At 46.4% G+C, this 16,546-nt stretch overlaps 1 protein-coding gene across 3 annotated transcripts in view; it reads left to right on the top strand.

Moving 5' to 3' along the window:
- The window catches only part of GLI3 (GLI family zinc finger 3), a 279,940-nt gene that overhangs the window by 145,436 nt on the left and 117,958 nt on the right, over positions 1-16,546 (top strand). For 2 of the 3 annotated variants that reach the window (XM_089315656.1, XM_070059772.2), the window contains one exon: positions 15,890-15,995. In XM_089315656.1, coding sequence (XP_089171782.1) covers positions 15,890-15,995 — 106 coding nt within the window. Of the gene's footprint in view, positions 1-1,069; positions 1,542-15,889; positions 15,996-16,546 lie in introns of those variants that run through there. The other variant, XM_089315658.1, reaches the window with a different exon arrangement.

The raw sequence follows: 16,546 nt of genomic DNA, 5'->3' as shown, positions 1-16,546 counted from the left end.
AGGAGATTCTTTTGCTCTTCAGATTCCCTATTGTCTGTGTGTGTTTTTCTCTTGTAGATTTATTACATTACCATTTAATTACTCTTCATGACAGTATTAAATTAAATGAGTGATTTATAGTTTTAATAGAGACTTGTATGATTTATCGCATTTGGCATTTGAGGCTTACCAAATTCTAAAGAGCCATGAGTAACAAAATTTCTGAATTTGACCCTGGCCAGCATAGCCACAGCATGGGTGTAACCCGAAATTCAACTTGAATACGGACAGCTGCACTACCCATCTAGTTTTTGTTTGATGTTACTGTCCATATTGTGCTATGTGTGGAGCCACGGTGGTTGGTATATGTTGTGTGTTCTTGAGTAGTAAAGAACATGACGTTGGTTTTTAAAATAAGAGCTCCAAATGGTTTCTTGTGCCCTCAATAGTTAGGTCTGACTCAGCATTTACTGGTCACCTGAGGAGCTGGCCCTCCTGGATCTCCATGTGGCCCTGAGATGGCATCATGGTGGAAGCTGTGCCAAGGCTGGGGTTCTGCCTTCATCTGCAAGGGGCTTCTGAGGCCAGTGCAGTGCCCAGCTGGACAGTCAGTGCTTTAGTGGATCATTTGCAAAGAGAAGGTTGGACTCTAACCTGCTCACACCCGGTGTTTTCAATGTGCCCTGTGTCTTAACTGGGAGAAGAATCATCTCTCACTCTTGAGCTAGAATCCTCAGAGCACATTATGAATTTCACACCCTTGTCCCCATCCCGGTCTTGAACTTTCCATCCTGACCTCCACCTGCTGCTTTGGGCCTCTTTGGTTTTCCAAGGCACAACCTGCAGCTGTTGCTAACATGAAGATTATTTCAATGCGATGTTGCTTACTGTTAATGGCAGGAGGAGGGTAGAGAGGCTGGGCGGAGGGTTGCTCTTCACCTTGGGGTTTTCTCAGCCGACTTTATCCACTTGCCCTTCTAGAAAAAAAGGTGTGCTCTTGGGCTCTGCCTCAGCTCTGCCTTCTCCCTGGCGGGTGGTGTGGATAATCCTCTAGGGCCCTTGGCTGTGGGGCAGATAATCTCTTCGGGGTTATCTGTTAATTACCAGTGAATGTGTGAAGTATTTGTGAAAAGGCTTTTGAAGGGAGCTCCACGCGCTGCCGCCTGGGCTGCAGTGCTGGCCCTGCTACCCGGGGCAGAGGGTTTCTCGGCCCAGCTTGGTTCCCGTCAAGTGCCGGTGGTATTCTCTTGCTAAACTGTTTGCCTTCCTAATGAAGTGAACTGTTTGTTTGACTCTGTGGTGGAAGGTATTTAAGCAGGGACTAAAGTAAACGTTGGAGACATTCAAATAAGCCATGCATATCTGCTTTGTGAAGGGAAGGAAAATAGTTTGGCCTCCCTCACCTCCGGGAAGAGTCGTTAAGGAACTGTTTAAATAATAAACCGAGCCCAGCCAGCGGATATTGCTACAGCCCAGTCTGGGGCTTTTGTGCTCGCCCTGGCCGGCCTGGGAATTCCTCAGCAGTGGCCACGAGGGGAGGAGAGAGCTGCTCAATTCTTGCGGTTAGTAATTGTGATTTATTTATGTGTGGAGGGACTTCTCCTTCATTCAATCTTGATTAAAACAAGCCCAATTAGCCCTCAGGATGGCAGGCGGATGGCAGGGCAACTGTTAGCAATGGAGGGGGCCCCACTAGCAGCAAGAGGATGTCATCTGGGGTCCAGGGCTGTGTCCTGACCCGACCGCCCTGCCAGAGCCCATTGCCTGCAGAGTGGGCTCCTGGGTTCCTGGGGAAGGCATCTGGGCCCAGGCCTGCAAGGCTGAGGTGGGGCCTCTGTTGGGTCCCAGGGAAAGGCAGGATACGAATGATGATGGGGTGCATGGATGGCACCTTTAATGTGCTTCTAGCCTTCGGTGTAGCAGAGAAGCAGGAAGTGGCTGTCGTGTCAGAAAAGTGTGCTTGTAGGCAGGACCGGCTGCACAGCATGTGGGGCTGGTAAGGTACTAAGAGGCAAGTGGGAAGACTGTGTTGAAAACTATTTTGATTGTCAACATGGTGACCAAGCTCCACTATGCAGTAACTCCTGAAGTGTGAGTATTTCAGGTCTGGGTGTTTAGCCGACTACCATATCGACGCAGTACTTGGGCTCAATTCTTGGTTATTGATCCTGCCCAGTTCCCCTCTAGTGCAGACTCTGGGAGAAAGCAGTGATGTCTCCAGTGACTGGGTTCCTGGATGCCAGCTCTGGTCCTGGCCCAGCTACGGTGGCTGTGGGCAGTTGGGAAGTGAAGCCGTGGGTGGGAGCTCCCTGTCTCTCTGCCTCTCAAATCAATAAAATGAAAATGCGAATACTTTAGGATTTATGAATGACTTTCACCTGTATGCTTCGTGGTAACTTGAACAACTTTGTGGAAGAGATAGGCCTCAATCTTATTTTTGGATTAAAAGCAATCCAAATTATTTAAAATCTGAATTATTATTATAGTTATTATAATTTGTTTATCAGAAATCTGTCTGGTAGCATTGAAAATGGGGAGCTTTCCATGGAAAAGCGGGCACGCTGGGCAGGTGATGTGTGCGTTGCTCTGTGTGTTGAATTTTAGGATTTATTATTATTTTGGATAAGGGGATACTGAGAAGAAAAAGTGGCTTTTCTAAAGATTCATACTGAGAAGATGATAAATTTTGTACAGGTATTTGTATATATTGATGCCAACATGGCCAGTAGGTCACCATCAGTTTGGTCTCTTACCCGATATCGGTTATTAGACCTATGCTTAGATTTATATGCAGTGAGGATCTCATATTATTCCTGTTTGAGTCTTTAGTAACACTTGTAAATGACAAAGCAGTGTGGGAAGCAGTCTTGGTCGCTACAGATGAATATAGACTTTGCACTCTGGCAAGTAGATGCTCACTGAGCAGATGCAGAATGGGGTCATTTTTGTGGGGATGGGTGCACCGTTACTGTGGGCATTGTCCATGTGTTGCAACTGGTGTTCCCAGGGCTGTGGATGTGCACCCAGGTGTATCAGGTGCAGACATAGACTCGAGAAGTAGACCATGTTCTCTCCTTAGGGGCTGCTGGGAGCAACTGGACATTCATTGAGTTTAGACACCTGCCAATTATAGCTCATAAGAATTGAGCCCCTGCAGTTGGTCTGGAAAATGGGCTCACGCTGGGGAGAGGGAGGAGAAGCCCCAGCTGGAGATCACATTGAGCCCATGTAGAGCCTGGGCCAGCTTGGAGAAGGTGAGCATCTTGTGGGGTCTTGATGGAGGAGCCGGCAGTGAGGCCACCGCCTGAGACAGCAGTAGAAGTAGCAGGAAGGCTTGATACCTCAGGGTAGCACAGGCAATGGACAACCCAAAAACCTCCACCCAGTGACAGCAGGAGAGTTGCTGATGCTGCTTAGCTAAATAGACTAGAGGGATGTTTGACCGCTGGCATCTCTCCCATCCCAGAGCACAACCCTGGGGATTTGAATTCCTCTGGGATGTCTGTGGGCATTGTGGCTTGCCTGGACTGTAGGATGAATGAAGTATGTGCCCTCTGTCCTCTAGGGGCAGTGCAGGCTTGGGGGCCCAGGAGGAAGGGCCTCTTGCCTGCAGAAGAGGTTGGAGACTCCAGGGCATTGTCAGGGAGGCAGGTGGCTACAAGGGCAGCAGGGAAGAGATGACCTAAAACTTACTCAGCCTTCTAAATAGAATTACGCTAAGAATCAAGACGGGAAGCCAGATGAGATGGTGAAGACAGGGCAAGCTGCCAGCAGGAGAGGAAGTCACAAATGTGACCCAGGGGCGTGGAGCCTGGAGTCCTCCAAACTAGAAGACAGGCAGCTGGGAGCTTTGTGTTCCCACGTTAAGGGCAGCCCAGGCTGATGAAGGCTTGAGGCACGGCTCTAAAGCAGGATATTTTAGAATCCCTCAGGTGATGCGCACTCACATGGCCAATGACTTGTCTAGAATAGGACCCCAGGGAAAGGAGAAGTGTAACAAAGATGGGGAATGTTTTTGTACTTGTGTCCTCCTGAGCCAAGAAATGTGGGGGGTGGGAGAAGCCTTGTTTTTTCCCTAAGGAGTGGGGGATTCTCTTCCCCCTTTCTCATTTCCCTGCTCCTCCTTGCAAAGGAATGACTTCGTGTGCTTTATTATTTTACAATCCTGCTGAAAGAAGCACTTAAAATCAACTCTTTGCTTAAAAGCTTTGTGTGTTCCTGCAAACAATGATGCTTCATAGACAGTGAGAGTTCAGAGTTTAAGGGACAAGAAAGTGGAGCCTTTTAATGCTCCCAGTGTGCAATAAACATGCTGGAATTTCAATGGATTCCAAAGGCGTAACAATAATAGCATTAAGAACAGGCCAGGGCCTTTGATGTTATTGACAAAAAAAGAGGGGGTGGGGGCAGAGGGGCCCCTGTCATTTCTGTCACGAGCTTTTAAACTTTCGACCTCTGGCCTTTAGTGTCAAAGAGCTTTTTCCATATGGGTGTTAGCAGCCGGCACAAGGGTCCTGAATGCCCTAGAGTATCCACATTGCCTTGGTGGGAAAGCACTTTCAGAGTCTTGGAAGAGTCTTAATGGGGGATGCTATTGCTGAGTGCCCACCATTGTCTGCCCTGGTCTGGGGCAGCGGGGTAGAGTGGGGTAGTGAGGGCCCACGTGGAGCCGTGGGCTGCCCAGCAGGAAGCAGGCAGCCCAGCAAGTCCAGCAGGTGGACTTCCGAGTCCTTGCTTTCAGCTCAGGATGGGCAGGTATTGCTGGGCAGGAGCCCTAAAGGAGGGCCTGGAGCCCCGCATGGATCCCAAACAGAAGGTGGGCCTTTCTCGTGGGCTCCCTCCTTCCCCTGTTGCTGGAAGCCCCTGGGCTGGATGCAACACCCTGCAGTTCCCAGGAGGGAGGACTGTGTGGCCTCAGCTTCCTTGCTTTGTTGTGCCTCCCCTCCTGCACCTTTGCTACAGGAAGCACTTCCTGAGCGCCTCCTGGGTAGACAAGAGTAAGGGGACCTCTTGTGACCCGCTTGCCAGACCGCCTGGGAGGGAAGCTCGACTGCTCTGGTCTGACAGTGAGTGTGCCAGGACGAGACCTGTCACGTGGCTGCAGGATAGTAGGATCCAGCGACCGGCGTGTGGTGTGCTCAGCCCCATGGCTGAGCTCACAGCTCAGTGTTCAGCAAGCAAGCGTTTGTGTGCGGATGGACTTCCCAGCATAAGGGCCTTTGGGAGAATACTCCAAAGGCTTCTGGAAGAGTGCTGCAGCGTAGACACAGGGGCCCTGGGAGATCACTGGAACAGCAGTGCGGGACGCCCTCAATAGTACTCCAGAATAAACACAGGGCCCTCAGGGGGCCTAGGGTCCGTGTGGTCCTGGCCAGCCTGAATGATGGAGAAGGAAGGAAGGGGCATGCAGCCTCATACAGGACCTCTGGGAATGCTAGACTGGAAGCTGCTCTGGGCGGGGCAGGTCTGTGTGTTAAGGGTATAAGCAGGTGCAGTGGCATTTGTAGCTCTGGGAAGCTCTCCTGGGGAGCTCCCATTCGCATTGAACGTTTATTAAGAACGTGATTGAAAGAGACTGAGACAGAGCTGGAGCTCCCACCCGCTGGTTCACTCCCCAAAGGCTCACGGTGGCCAAGACTGGGTTGGGTTCAAGCCGGGAACTCCCGGGGTCTGCATGGTCAAGAAGCTGGAGACAGGAGCTGCAGCTGGGATTCTGTTACAGGAAGCAGATAGCTCAACCTGTGCTTTAACTACCGGGTCAGACACCCACTCCCGGAACTGAGTCTTGAAGAGAAAGTAAACCTTGGACAAGAGGCAGGCTGTTCTCCACTGAGGGGACAGCTTTAGTCCTGAACTTGGAGGCTGCTGGAGGGATGTGAAGCTTAGGCAGGAGTGTCCCAGATGGTGCTGGGTTGTTGGGGGCCAGAATGTCATTGTACAGAATTGGGGCTGCACAGCAGGTCTGGGGAGAAGGGAGCCACATGGTCCCATCTGTGTGTTAGGGGTAAGTCTGTGCAGTGTAGTTGTCATACGGGGTAAGGGAAAGCCTGAGCAAGGTGAGAGTCTGAGAGCACTGGCTTCTGCCAGTCTCTGCCCACGTGATCCTAGACCAGGTCCTTAACTGGGTTCCTTATCCATAAGAAAGGGCAGCCTCGTGGTACTGCTTCTGGGGTCAGGCCATAGAGAAAACTCAAAACAAGGTAATGAACCCAGAAGGCTGTGTGCGTGTCACATATTAAGGTTCCCAGCAAATTGTGCTTACATTCATGATGGTTTCTCGATGTTCTTGTAAGTTACTATTACAGGGGCAACCCTTTGAAGGTCTGTGGTTGTTCCTGCACAGGAAGAGGTGGATGGTGGAGATTATAGGGAGAGAGAAAGAGAGAGAGAAAGTCAGTGATCCCCTCTTTAAAATCTTCCTGTCTGGCTTGGATCTGAAGGAGTATGTGAAGGCACCGCGGGGACTCCATAGCTTGTCAGTATTTCTGGAAGTGGTAGTGATGCATGGCTGACTTTGGTGGTGGTACGCTCGTCTGTGTGAGTGTGAGCACACAGGTGATTGCCCTGTGCGCCGTCTCCTCCCGTGCGTGGCCAGGAGGCCTGGCTTGTGTTGCCCGCCTGAGAGCTCCTTCCTCAGTGCTCCAGTGTCAGCAGCAGAATTGAGAATGCAGCTGGGTCTCCACAGTGGGGCCTGCCTTCTGCCCCCTTTAACAGAGACCCTGTGTGCAGTGCCATGTGCAGGTTGGAGTCGTTGATGTGACTTTGAGTAGATCATTTAACTTGTTGATCAGGTAATGGAATTTCCCCATTCTGAGTTCTAATGATTTTCTTGGTAAAAGGAAATAAAGAGAAATAAGACTTAGAGGAATAATAATAATAAAGCTTTAAAAATGCTGATTGTATGGTTGCCAAGTGGATTCCTAGAGAAAATAGAACATAAGTCTTAGAAAATATAAACTACTGTATTACTCTGCCTTCATATTTTACTACCTGGTTCTCCTCATTTTGCAACACTGAAAAAAAACATTTCAAAGGCCCTTTTTGAGTTGATTTATTTTTGATAGAGTACAGCTTTCAGACCTCACCTTTTCTGATTGTTTGCTCACTAAACCAGGCAACTTCTGAGTTCATCCGTGGCAAGGCTTCTGTGGCTAGATCTGAGACACAGTTTTCAAGGAAATATTTCATTGTCTGCTTTCATCTAATAACTGTTAAGTGTAAGTAGTTTTGGAACTATAAAATTCCACTTATGCATTATGCTGAGCAAAATCTGTGGTCACTGATAAAAGAATTTGTCACTAGTAACCATTTCCATGTTTTAATTTCCAAGCATATTTGTTGTTATTGAAAATACACCGTTTGGGGCTGGTGCTGTGGCGTGGTGGGTTAATGCCCTGGCCTGAAGCACTGGCATCCTGTATGGGCGCTGGTTCGAGACCTGGCTGCTCCACTTCCAATCCGGCTCTCTGCTGTGGCCTGGGATAGCAGTGGAGGATGGCCCAAGTGCTTGGGCCCTGCACCCACATGGGAGACCTGGAGGAAGCTCCTGGCTCCTGGCTTCAGATCAGCACAGCTCTGGACATTGCAGCTAGTTGGGGAGTGAACCGGATGGAAGACTTCTCTCCCTCGCTCTGCCTCTCCTCTTTCTGTGTAACTCCACCACAGGCGGAGGATTAACCCACTGCACCACAGTGTGGGCCCCCATTAGCATATTTTAAAGTACATGATTTGTCACTTTCTAGGGTAGTGGTTCTTTCTGTGTTTTCATGTGATCCACCTTGGAGAGATCTGCAGTTCAGATACAGTGACTGTAAACTTTCCCCTATTTCTTTTTACTGCTTTTCTTTACCGGCTATTTTTCACTCATGTTGGCAAGAAAGCTAGAAACAGCAAAAATGTCATGGATGCATATATACGAGATCATAGGCAAGAAACATCCCAGGGACAATGAATGGAAATATTTGATTGGTCAGCCAGTAGGTGGATGTGATTCTGTTTCTGCTAATTGGGCATTCAAAGAAAGTGATCTTTAGCTGAGGTATGTGCAAACTTGCTACCCAAAGAAGTTAGAAGTTTCTAGAAAGAAGAGAGAGCGTAATATGCGTCTGACAGCTATAACAAGAATGAATTGTGATGTGATCATAGTAGTGGGTAGCATTTAGTACTGAAATATTAATTGAATACATGATTGCACAGAAGAAAGATAGTTCACTCTTTGAGCACCAGAGAATGTCTGTCTAGGGAAATTTATACAGAGAAGTCAAGGCTATAAAATAGTTGTCAGAAACAAAAATTTTTAGGTTTTAGAAATAGCACGGTTTTTGATGTGAAATTATTTAATTTGTGTGTGTTGCTTTACTTATAAAATAATTGAATTTGCAACTGTCAAGTGGTTGTTGCCCTTATTTGCTAGATTTATGATAATTTTATCCTTTATCTGTCTTGTTTTAGAATTTATCTACTTATAGGTTTGCTAAAATCAGATGTAAAGGTCTCTACTGATTATTAATATGAATGTTTTATAGTAAAAGATTTTTTCAGTCATACAAGTTGACATATAAGGAAATTTGATATTTCAAAATTTTACATAGATACAGAGATATTCACAAAGAAAAGTTAGTTTGAGATTTTTCTGAAATATAAAAATTTGAAGAAATTACTTTTATGGCACAGCTTTTTCTGCAGGGGACCACATAGTAGATATGTTAGGCTGAGAAGGCCAACTGTCCTCTGTCTTGAGTCAGCTCTGCCGCTGTTGTGTGAAAGCAGCCATAGGCAATATGTAAACAAATGAGCATAGTGGTATTCCAATAAAGCCAAAAAAACTGGCTGGTGTACAGTAGTTGGCAGAGCCTGCTTATGGCACATATTCTCCAAGTTAAGACTTTGGCAGTGGTATAAAGTGACAAAGCAATAGATCATAGATTTTGTCTTGTTTTGTTTTTTAATTCAGGACTTTTTTTTTTTTTTTGGACAGGCAGAGTTAGACAGTGAGAGAGAGAGAGAGAGAGAGAGAGAGAGAGAGAGAGAAAGGTCTTCCTTCTGTTGGTTCACTCCTCAAATGGCCGCTACGGCCAGCGCTGCACCGATCTGAAGCCAAGAGCCAGGCGCTTCCTCCTGGTCTCCCAGGAGGAAGGTGCAGGTGCAGGGCCCAAGCACTTGGGCCATCCTCCACTGCCTTCCCGGGCCACAGCAGAGAGCTGGACTGGAAGAGGAGCAACCAGGACAGAACCGGCGCCCCAACAGGGACTAGAACCCAGAATACCAGCGCCACAGGTGGAGGATTAGCCTAGTGAGCCACAGCGCTGGCCAATTCAGGACTTCTACGAGGCTTTGAGGGTATATTGGAACCACCAGTTCCTAATATTTGTATTACATTGTGGAGGAGGCCATATAAACAGGGGGACTCTTACGAAGTTTCCACCTCATGCTACATGCATGCAAGACCAGAAGGAAGAGCCCTGATGTTCTGTGTCATGCCCTTTGGGGATGATGCATCAGGGGGCATGAGGTTGGCTGCTTCTCTCCCTCTCAGCCAACCTCAGAGGGCCACAGATGGCCTTGCTCAAGGCTTACTGCTCTAGGCCCTCCTCCTCAGGTGTCCCTAGAATGTCCTCAGCAGGGGATATCAACTCCTTTCTGATGCGATGTCTCTCATGGGCAGGATAGCAAGGGGGTCTGAGTGAGACCTTGAAGTCAGTCCAAATGGCAGTTCTTCTGCAGGCTACTGGGCCTTAGAATCAGTCCTGCAGGCACCAGCGTGATGACTGGAGGTGCTCCAAGGTCAGAAAAGGTGGTGACAAGGCCTGGGTTGCCCATCCACCATCTATCTCCTGGGGTGGGTTCCTTGGCAATGGGTCTGTCTCTGTCCTCTGTCTTCACTTGAGGCCTCTTGTGTAAGAGAAGCTGGATGACAATTCTGGTTTTGGCATAGTGACTGTGGCACTCAGGAACCCGCATGTGATTTCAATGATACTTCTAACTGATGGCAGCTGATTGAATGAGCCTTGGGGGACCAGCCATTCCTACACGCTGGGCTGACCCTAACGGTGGGAAAACTTCCCAGGCCACTGTGCAGACTTCAGCATTTAATAAACAAGAGGTCTCCTGTACCCGGCAGTTTATTCCCGTGGATGCCTCTTGCGCTGTTTGCCGGGCACTTTCAGGCTACTCAAGTAACAGTTGGTGAATTACTCCTTTAGGGCACTGCCTGAGCCCACTTTGATCTCTCTTTTTCAATCTGTAATTTTTGTATGTAAATTTCAAACCTTAAAAGTCAGTTTCCCCGGATGGCATCCAAGAGATCTTCTAGCCTGAGGATATTAAAACTATTTCTTGGGAGAAGGATGCAACTGAAGATAAATCTCCCAGTGTCTTTCTCGGTTATTCTCTGGCTACAGGTTTTATGATCAGCCCAGGCTGTTGTGAAGAGACCTAAAAATCAATGCCTCTCATTCCTAATGAGCCCCTTAATGCTCAGCATGATGACAGCCAGTGTGAAATTGAATACTGACAACTCTACCTGGCACAAATATTTGTACTATGCATTTCAATTTAAACATGTGTCAAGCCAATTACATATTTATAGGGTTTAAAGACTATTCCACTCAAGCTTCGGATAGTACACACTCTTCAAAGCTCTGTTTAGCGTGAGAGGACTCTGGTACAATAGTCAAATCTCTTGCAAGTCTGCAATAAATCATCTTTGCAACCATAAGCGTGTACAGCTGACTGCTTACCACTGCTCTGCAGCCTCCCCCCACCCAGCCACCTCCCCAACCTGGTAGAATTTTAATTCCCTCAGTAAAATTGATTCCACCAGTTCTACACATTATTCTCCCTGTCTTCCATTTAGCCCGTTAGTTTGCTGACAGTAGAGTACACAGCACTTAGCAGCTGGTTTGTGGAACCATCAGTCAGGAAATTGTATGATAAATAGGAGGTAGCCAGGTTTCGTGGCACTTCCTTCTGCTTCAGCAGTTTTCGCCTGACTTTGGAGAAGTCATCATGTGGTGTTTTGTCAAGGGCCAGGGCAGGAGATGGCTGCGGTGTGGTAACTTATTACACATACACTTGAGTTATGATGCGCCACAGCTGTGCTGCTCATGTGTAAATAATAAACCGTGAGGTGGATAATTACGGTGGCTGCTGGCGACAGGGGCCTCTTCTTGTCATGTGGGTTTTCTTGGACAGCTTTCCAGACCCGTGATGGAATAGGCTGCTGATCCCCGTAGAAATGGCAAAACGAGATGCGAGGCGAGAGCCGGCGTTGAGGATTCAGGAGTATTTTTCCAGAAATGTTAGGGTCGACGTCCTGTGATGCCCTGTGTGTCAGAGGACATTCTCGCCTTGCTTTGGATGCTTTGTTTATCACGTTAAACCACTGTCAAGCACATCTCGTATTGGAAGAGGGGAGTTCCATTGCACTTTCCCAGAAAGTGGCTTACGAGGTGTGATTTCCACTAGTAACCAACACAAGGTGCAGTGTTCGCATCGACTTCAGCAATCCAGGAAAAGTTATTTTAAATTTAATCAAGAGGGAAGCATAGAAACAGTGAAATGCTGAAACTAAAACCAGATGTCTTTGGTCAGATCAGATCATACCCATTAATTTTCTGTTCTTTATTTAAACCTAATTCCAGAATGCAGAATTCATAAATTTCCTTGGGACATAAATAAACACTTTGTGCAAGCAGTGTTACAAAATGCATAACATGCTTTTGGTTAGAATTAACTTTCACACTCACCAAGCAGACTGAACTCAGCAGTGGAGAAATGAACATTAAGTGACTTAGTAATATTCTGTATATTTTCCTTCCTCGTTCATTTTCGACGGAGAAAGTGACAGAGTGAATTTAAATCCTGTAAGAATCATGAAAAGATGGTGATGTGTTCTCAGTATCAGTGACAGCACTGTGGGTCATCCTTGGGGAAGGTTTTGTATGTTTGGTACACTCTTGTGATTTTATGGCATTAACTGGTCGCTTTTCCCTTCTGTGCACATAATCACTGCAACTTCGTTAACAATACTCATATAAAAGATGATGGCTGTTATCTCCTGGATGTGTAAGGAATGTAGAACGTGTGGAACAACTTCACACATCTTAGCCCTCAGTAAAAATGGGAGTTTGTACTTCATCACAATTCATCATTGTACCCACATAGAGAAAACCAGACACAGTTAACACCCACTTATCTGCTGGAGAGAATTTAATCACACAGAACACAGCCAAGAGCCAAAAAGTAAAGAAGTAAATCTGTGTAGCTTCTGACTCTGCCATAGTTGTCACAGTGTCCCTCGAAACAGCCATATAAAATGGTGTATGTGAGAGGCCTCGGGAAGTAGGTCAGACATTATGAATGGCTAATTTACACACAGTTCTAGTAAGTTTATGTCTCTGATTTCCAAGAGCGGATGATGTGTGTTAAGTGAGAAGACCACAGGAGGCAGATATGTTTGTGTTAGCAGCTGTAACTCAAAGGAGAAAAGGAGAAAGATGAGCACCCCCATCCCATAGCTGGTAGCCACCACCTTACTCAGGATTTGAATCTCATTGATTTGTGCTGGTTTCAAAATTTGAGAGGCTGGCATCACAGTACAGTAGATTAATCCTCTGCTTATGGCACCAGCATCCCATATAGGCACCAGTTCTCATCCCAGCTGCTCCTCTTCCAATCCAGCTTTCTGCTGTGGCCTGGGAAAGCAGTAGAAGATGGCCCAAGTCCTTGGGCCCCTGCACCCGTCGGGGAGAGCAGGAAGAAGCTCCTGGCTCTTGGCTCCTGGCTCCTGGCTCTGGATCGGTGCAGCTCCGGCCATTGCGCACATTTGGGGAGTGAACCAACGGAAGGAAGACCTTTCTCTCTGTCTCTTCCTCTCACTGTCTGTAACTCTACCTCTCAAATAAATAAATAGAATCTTTAAAAAAAATTTGAAATCAGGAAGTAGTCACAGAATATGTGTCTGACTTTCAAACTATTGACAAAGATGACTCCCCTCAATATTTTGTTCTAAGAAAGGAAAATTTTCATCCACAATGGTTAAATAAAATAGAATACTTTGTTCCTAGTTATGTGCAGCATTGAACTGGCCACCGTTGCTGGAAAACCTTTCAGCTTAAACTTTCAAACTCAACAAATCAGCTGTCAATATTTTGCATTATGAAAGAACAATTCTTGAAGCCTTTAAGATTAGGTCATAAGTACCAAGTTTATATAGTTGCTTTATTTTCATATGGATGTTATACAATGTATCAAGTGTGAAAAATGCTGAGGTGGTTAGTATGTTGCTCACCTGTTGAATTTCCAGCACTGCTGTACCTGGTGATATCACAGTGACAGAGATAGTATAGATAGAAGCGTTCCCTCCTGCTTTCTTTCCCACCCGATCCCTCTCTGCTGAATCTTTTTTTTTTTTTTTCTTCTTTTGACAGGCAGAGTGGACAGTGAGAGAGAGAGACAGAGAGAAAGGTCTTCCTTTTGCCGTTGGTTCACCCTCCAATGGCCGCCGCGGCCAGCGCGCTGCGGCCGGCGCACCGCGCTGATCCAAAGGCAGGAGCCAGGTGCTTCTCCTGGTCTCCCATGGGGTGCAGGACCCAAGCACTTGGGCCATCCTCCACTGCACTCCCTGGCCACAGCAGAGAGCTGGCCTGGAAGAGGGGCAACCGGGACAGAATCCGGCGCCCTGACCGGACTAGAACCCGGTGTGCTGGCGCCGCAAGGCGGAGGATTAGCCTATTGAGCCGTGGTGCCGGCCTCTACTGAATCTTAAAACAGGCACAAAATGCAGTGAGTAATGGGCATTTTTCAGCACAATCATCCTTTTGGAATTCTAGATCTTGTGGTAAAGAGGTAGGATTACAGCTTTGGGTCCCTCCCTGGTATTGAGGCAGCTTCTATCAAAGCCATTCTAATTCACTCTTTCTTTAGTTTTTCCTCCACCACCATAGTCTTGGATTCTGAAAGAACAGCAGTGAGAACAAAGCTCAAAACAAGGGAAATCCTGTATTCTGACTTTTAAAAAATGTTTTTTTCTACTTACATTCTAAAGGCTGCATGTTGCAGAAAGTTTGGAAAATAGAAAAATGTATAGGAAAGAAGCAGCCACTCGAATCCAGCATGCACACACCTCACAGTCATTCTCTTCCACCAGAGGACGTTCACTGTGCAGGTACCTTGTTGCTACATGGGAGAGTACAGTTCACATGCTAGTGTCTGTGTGTCTGGCACAGCCTTCCACACCCAAGCAGCCACCTTCTAGGGGTGCCTCAGAACCTGCAGACTTTCAGAAGTCCCTCGAAGTCTTTCTGGGGTATGTTGGGTGTCTGTTTTCAGACAGGCTCACATGGTGACCCCTGTGGATGTGTGCACCTGAAGAATGAGTTCTGCTTATTTGCTCTCATTTCAGTCTCATGGCCATGGGGTCAAACCTCCAGGCTTTAGAATCCTTTGGTTTACTTTGTGAAATTGGGAAAAAGTTGAGTATAGCCACAGGCTATCAATCATACCTCTAATCAGGAAATAGATTAAAATTCACTTTACTTTTAATGGGGAAGCACTAGCCAAATTAAAAGCTTATTTTCAGGTAGCAAGTGTAAGTTACTAGGAGTAAATGGAGCTAGAGGAGTTTGGTTAAGCAGGTTCACACAGGCACAGGAACCACTGAGTAATATGCCGGGGTAGGTGCAAGAGTCTCAGTGGTGTGGGTCCAAGGTGAATGTGAGGGTTGTACCAGCAGGAATCCAGGGAGTTTGGCTCCACATCTCTCACTGTGAAGCTGAGGGGGTCAACTCGTCTCTTCCAGCCAGAAGTGCATTCTTTCTCTGCCCAGTATAGAGATTTACTGCCCTAGTGTTGTGTAACCCAGGCTGAGAATGAAGGGAACATAGCTGTAAATTCTCAAAAAGGAGCAAGAAATTAGCCTAGTGGTTAAGACACCAGAATCTCTCGTTGGAGTGCGTAGTTTCGATTTCTTGCTCTGGCTCCTGGCTCTGTTTCCCAGTAATGCAGACCCTGGGAAGCAGTAGTGATGACTCCAATAACTGAGCTCTTGCCTCCCATGTGCAAGACCTGGAATGCATTCAGGTTCCTGGCTCTGGTTCCCATCCAGCTCTGACTGTTGCAAGCATTTGGGGAATGAACCAAGGAATGGAAACTTTGTCTCTGTCACTTTCTCTCTCTCTGTCTCTCTGCCTACCAAATAAATAATAATTTAAAAATTAAAATGTGTGTATTTATGTACCTCCATACATACATATATAAGGGTACTTCAAAACATTTGTGAAAAATTAAATATTTATTTAAAAGTTTATTTTTAAACTTAAAAAATTATTTAATTAAAAGGGTTTTTTTTTGGAAAAAACTACTTATTTTGAGAAAAATTTTGAAACCCAACCCATGCATCAGTTTTTCATGACATATGTTTTTTTTGATACACTTGTGTGTGTGTGTGTGTGTGTGTGTGTATTAGCCTTGAATTCTAGCAGGTGCTTTGGAAAGGATATCCTTAAAGGCATCATGGGATGGGAAAAGTGAAACTAATATTTTATTGTCATGGGAAAAATGAAGCTAATATTTTATTGCCATGTCTGTGCCTAAAACTTACTTGCCAATATAACTGTCTTGTCAAGTAAACGTGTTGTCATCTGTCCCTCTTGGTTTTGTGGCTGCCTTCCTTCCAGCCTGTGCCATTCCCTCTCTCTCGCTTTCCTGTCTAGGATGTTGCCGCCCTCATGGGTGCTGCTTCCTCAGGTGCAGGTGGGTATTATTTATGCATTCATGCTTCTGCACTGCCTCACGTAGGCTCCTTGCTAACATTCCATGTAAACTGCCCTATAGAGTCAGTGACGATAGGACAGGGAAGGCTGCATCCAAGTGCACGTTTCACATGGATTGGGACTTGGTTCTTTTGCAGATCCTCCTCATCTTTTTCCTGCCTTCCATCCTCCTGTTCCAATCGATGCAAGACATCATGAGGGCCGTTACCATTATGATCCGTCTCCTATTCCTCCATTGCACGTGTAAGTATTAAAACTTTGCCTATTTGAAATGGAACAAGATGACGGCTCTTACTGTCTCAGGACTGTTTGTTAATGGCACATCGGCTGCGCTTTGAGGATGTGATAGAAGTGTAAGATTGCCTTTTGAAATACTGCGAGCCTATCTGTTCCTGGATCCACCGGAGCAAATCCCTGCTACCTCCTGAGGAACGCCTGTCACACTAGGGAGCTGGCAGGTATTTCCCATATATTTTGCTGACGTGTGTTCTGTGGGCTATAAACACAAAATTAAAAAGTAAAAGCCTAATGGAAGGTTACTGCTCATACTATGTATTTGGTTGAGATTAGGTCTGAAGTTTTCTTGCTAAAATTTCTGTTACATGAAAGTTCTGTCCTGGGGATCACAGTGAATTGTAATGAAATTTTTATGGTATATTTTCATAGTCCCCGTGGTACGTACACCAACAGTCACTTGATTGATGGGAATGTCACCCAAACAAAATGGCAAATGTGATGGAGCACATGGTTTACACAAAGATAAAAGGAAAGAATGGTGGTGATAACATGCATTA

Source organism: Oryctolagus cuniculus, chromosome 16 (assembly GCF_051225735.1).
Source record: "Oryctolagus cuniculus isolate XC-2025 breed Fujian yellow rabbit chromosome 16, ASM5122573v1, whole genome shotgun sequence".
Taxonomy (NCBI): Eukaryota; Metazoa; Chordata; class Mammalia; order Lagomorpha; family Leporidae; genus Oryctolagus; species Oryctolagus cuniculus.
Note: the sequence above shows the minus strand (reverse complement) of the source record. Positions and strands in the feature narration are given on the sequence as shown.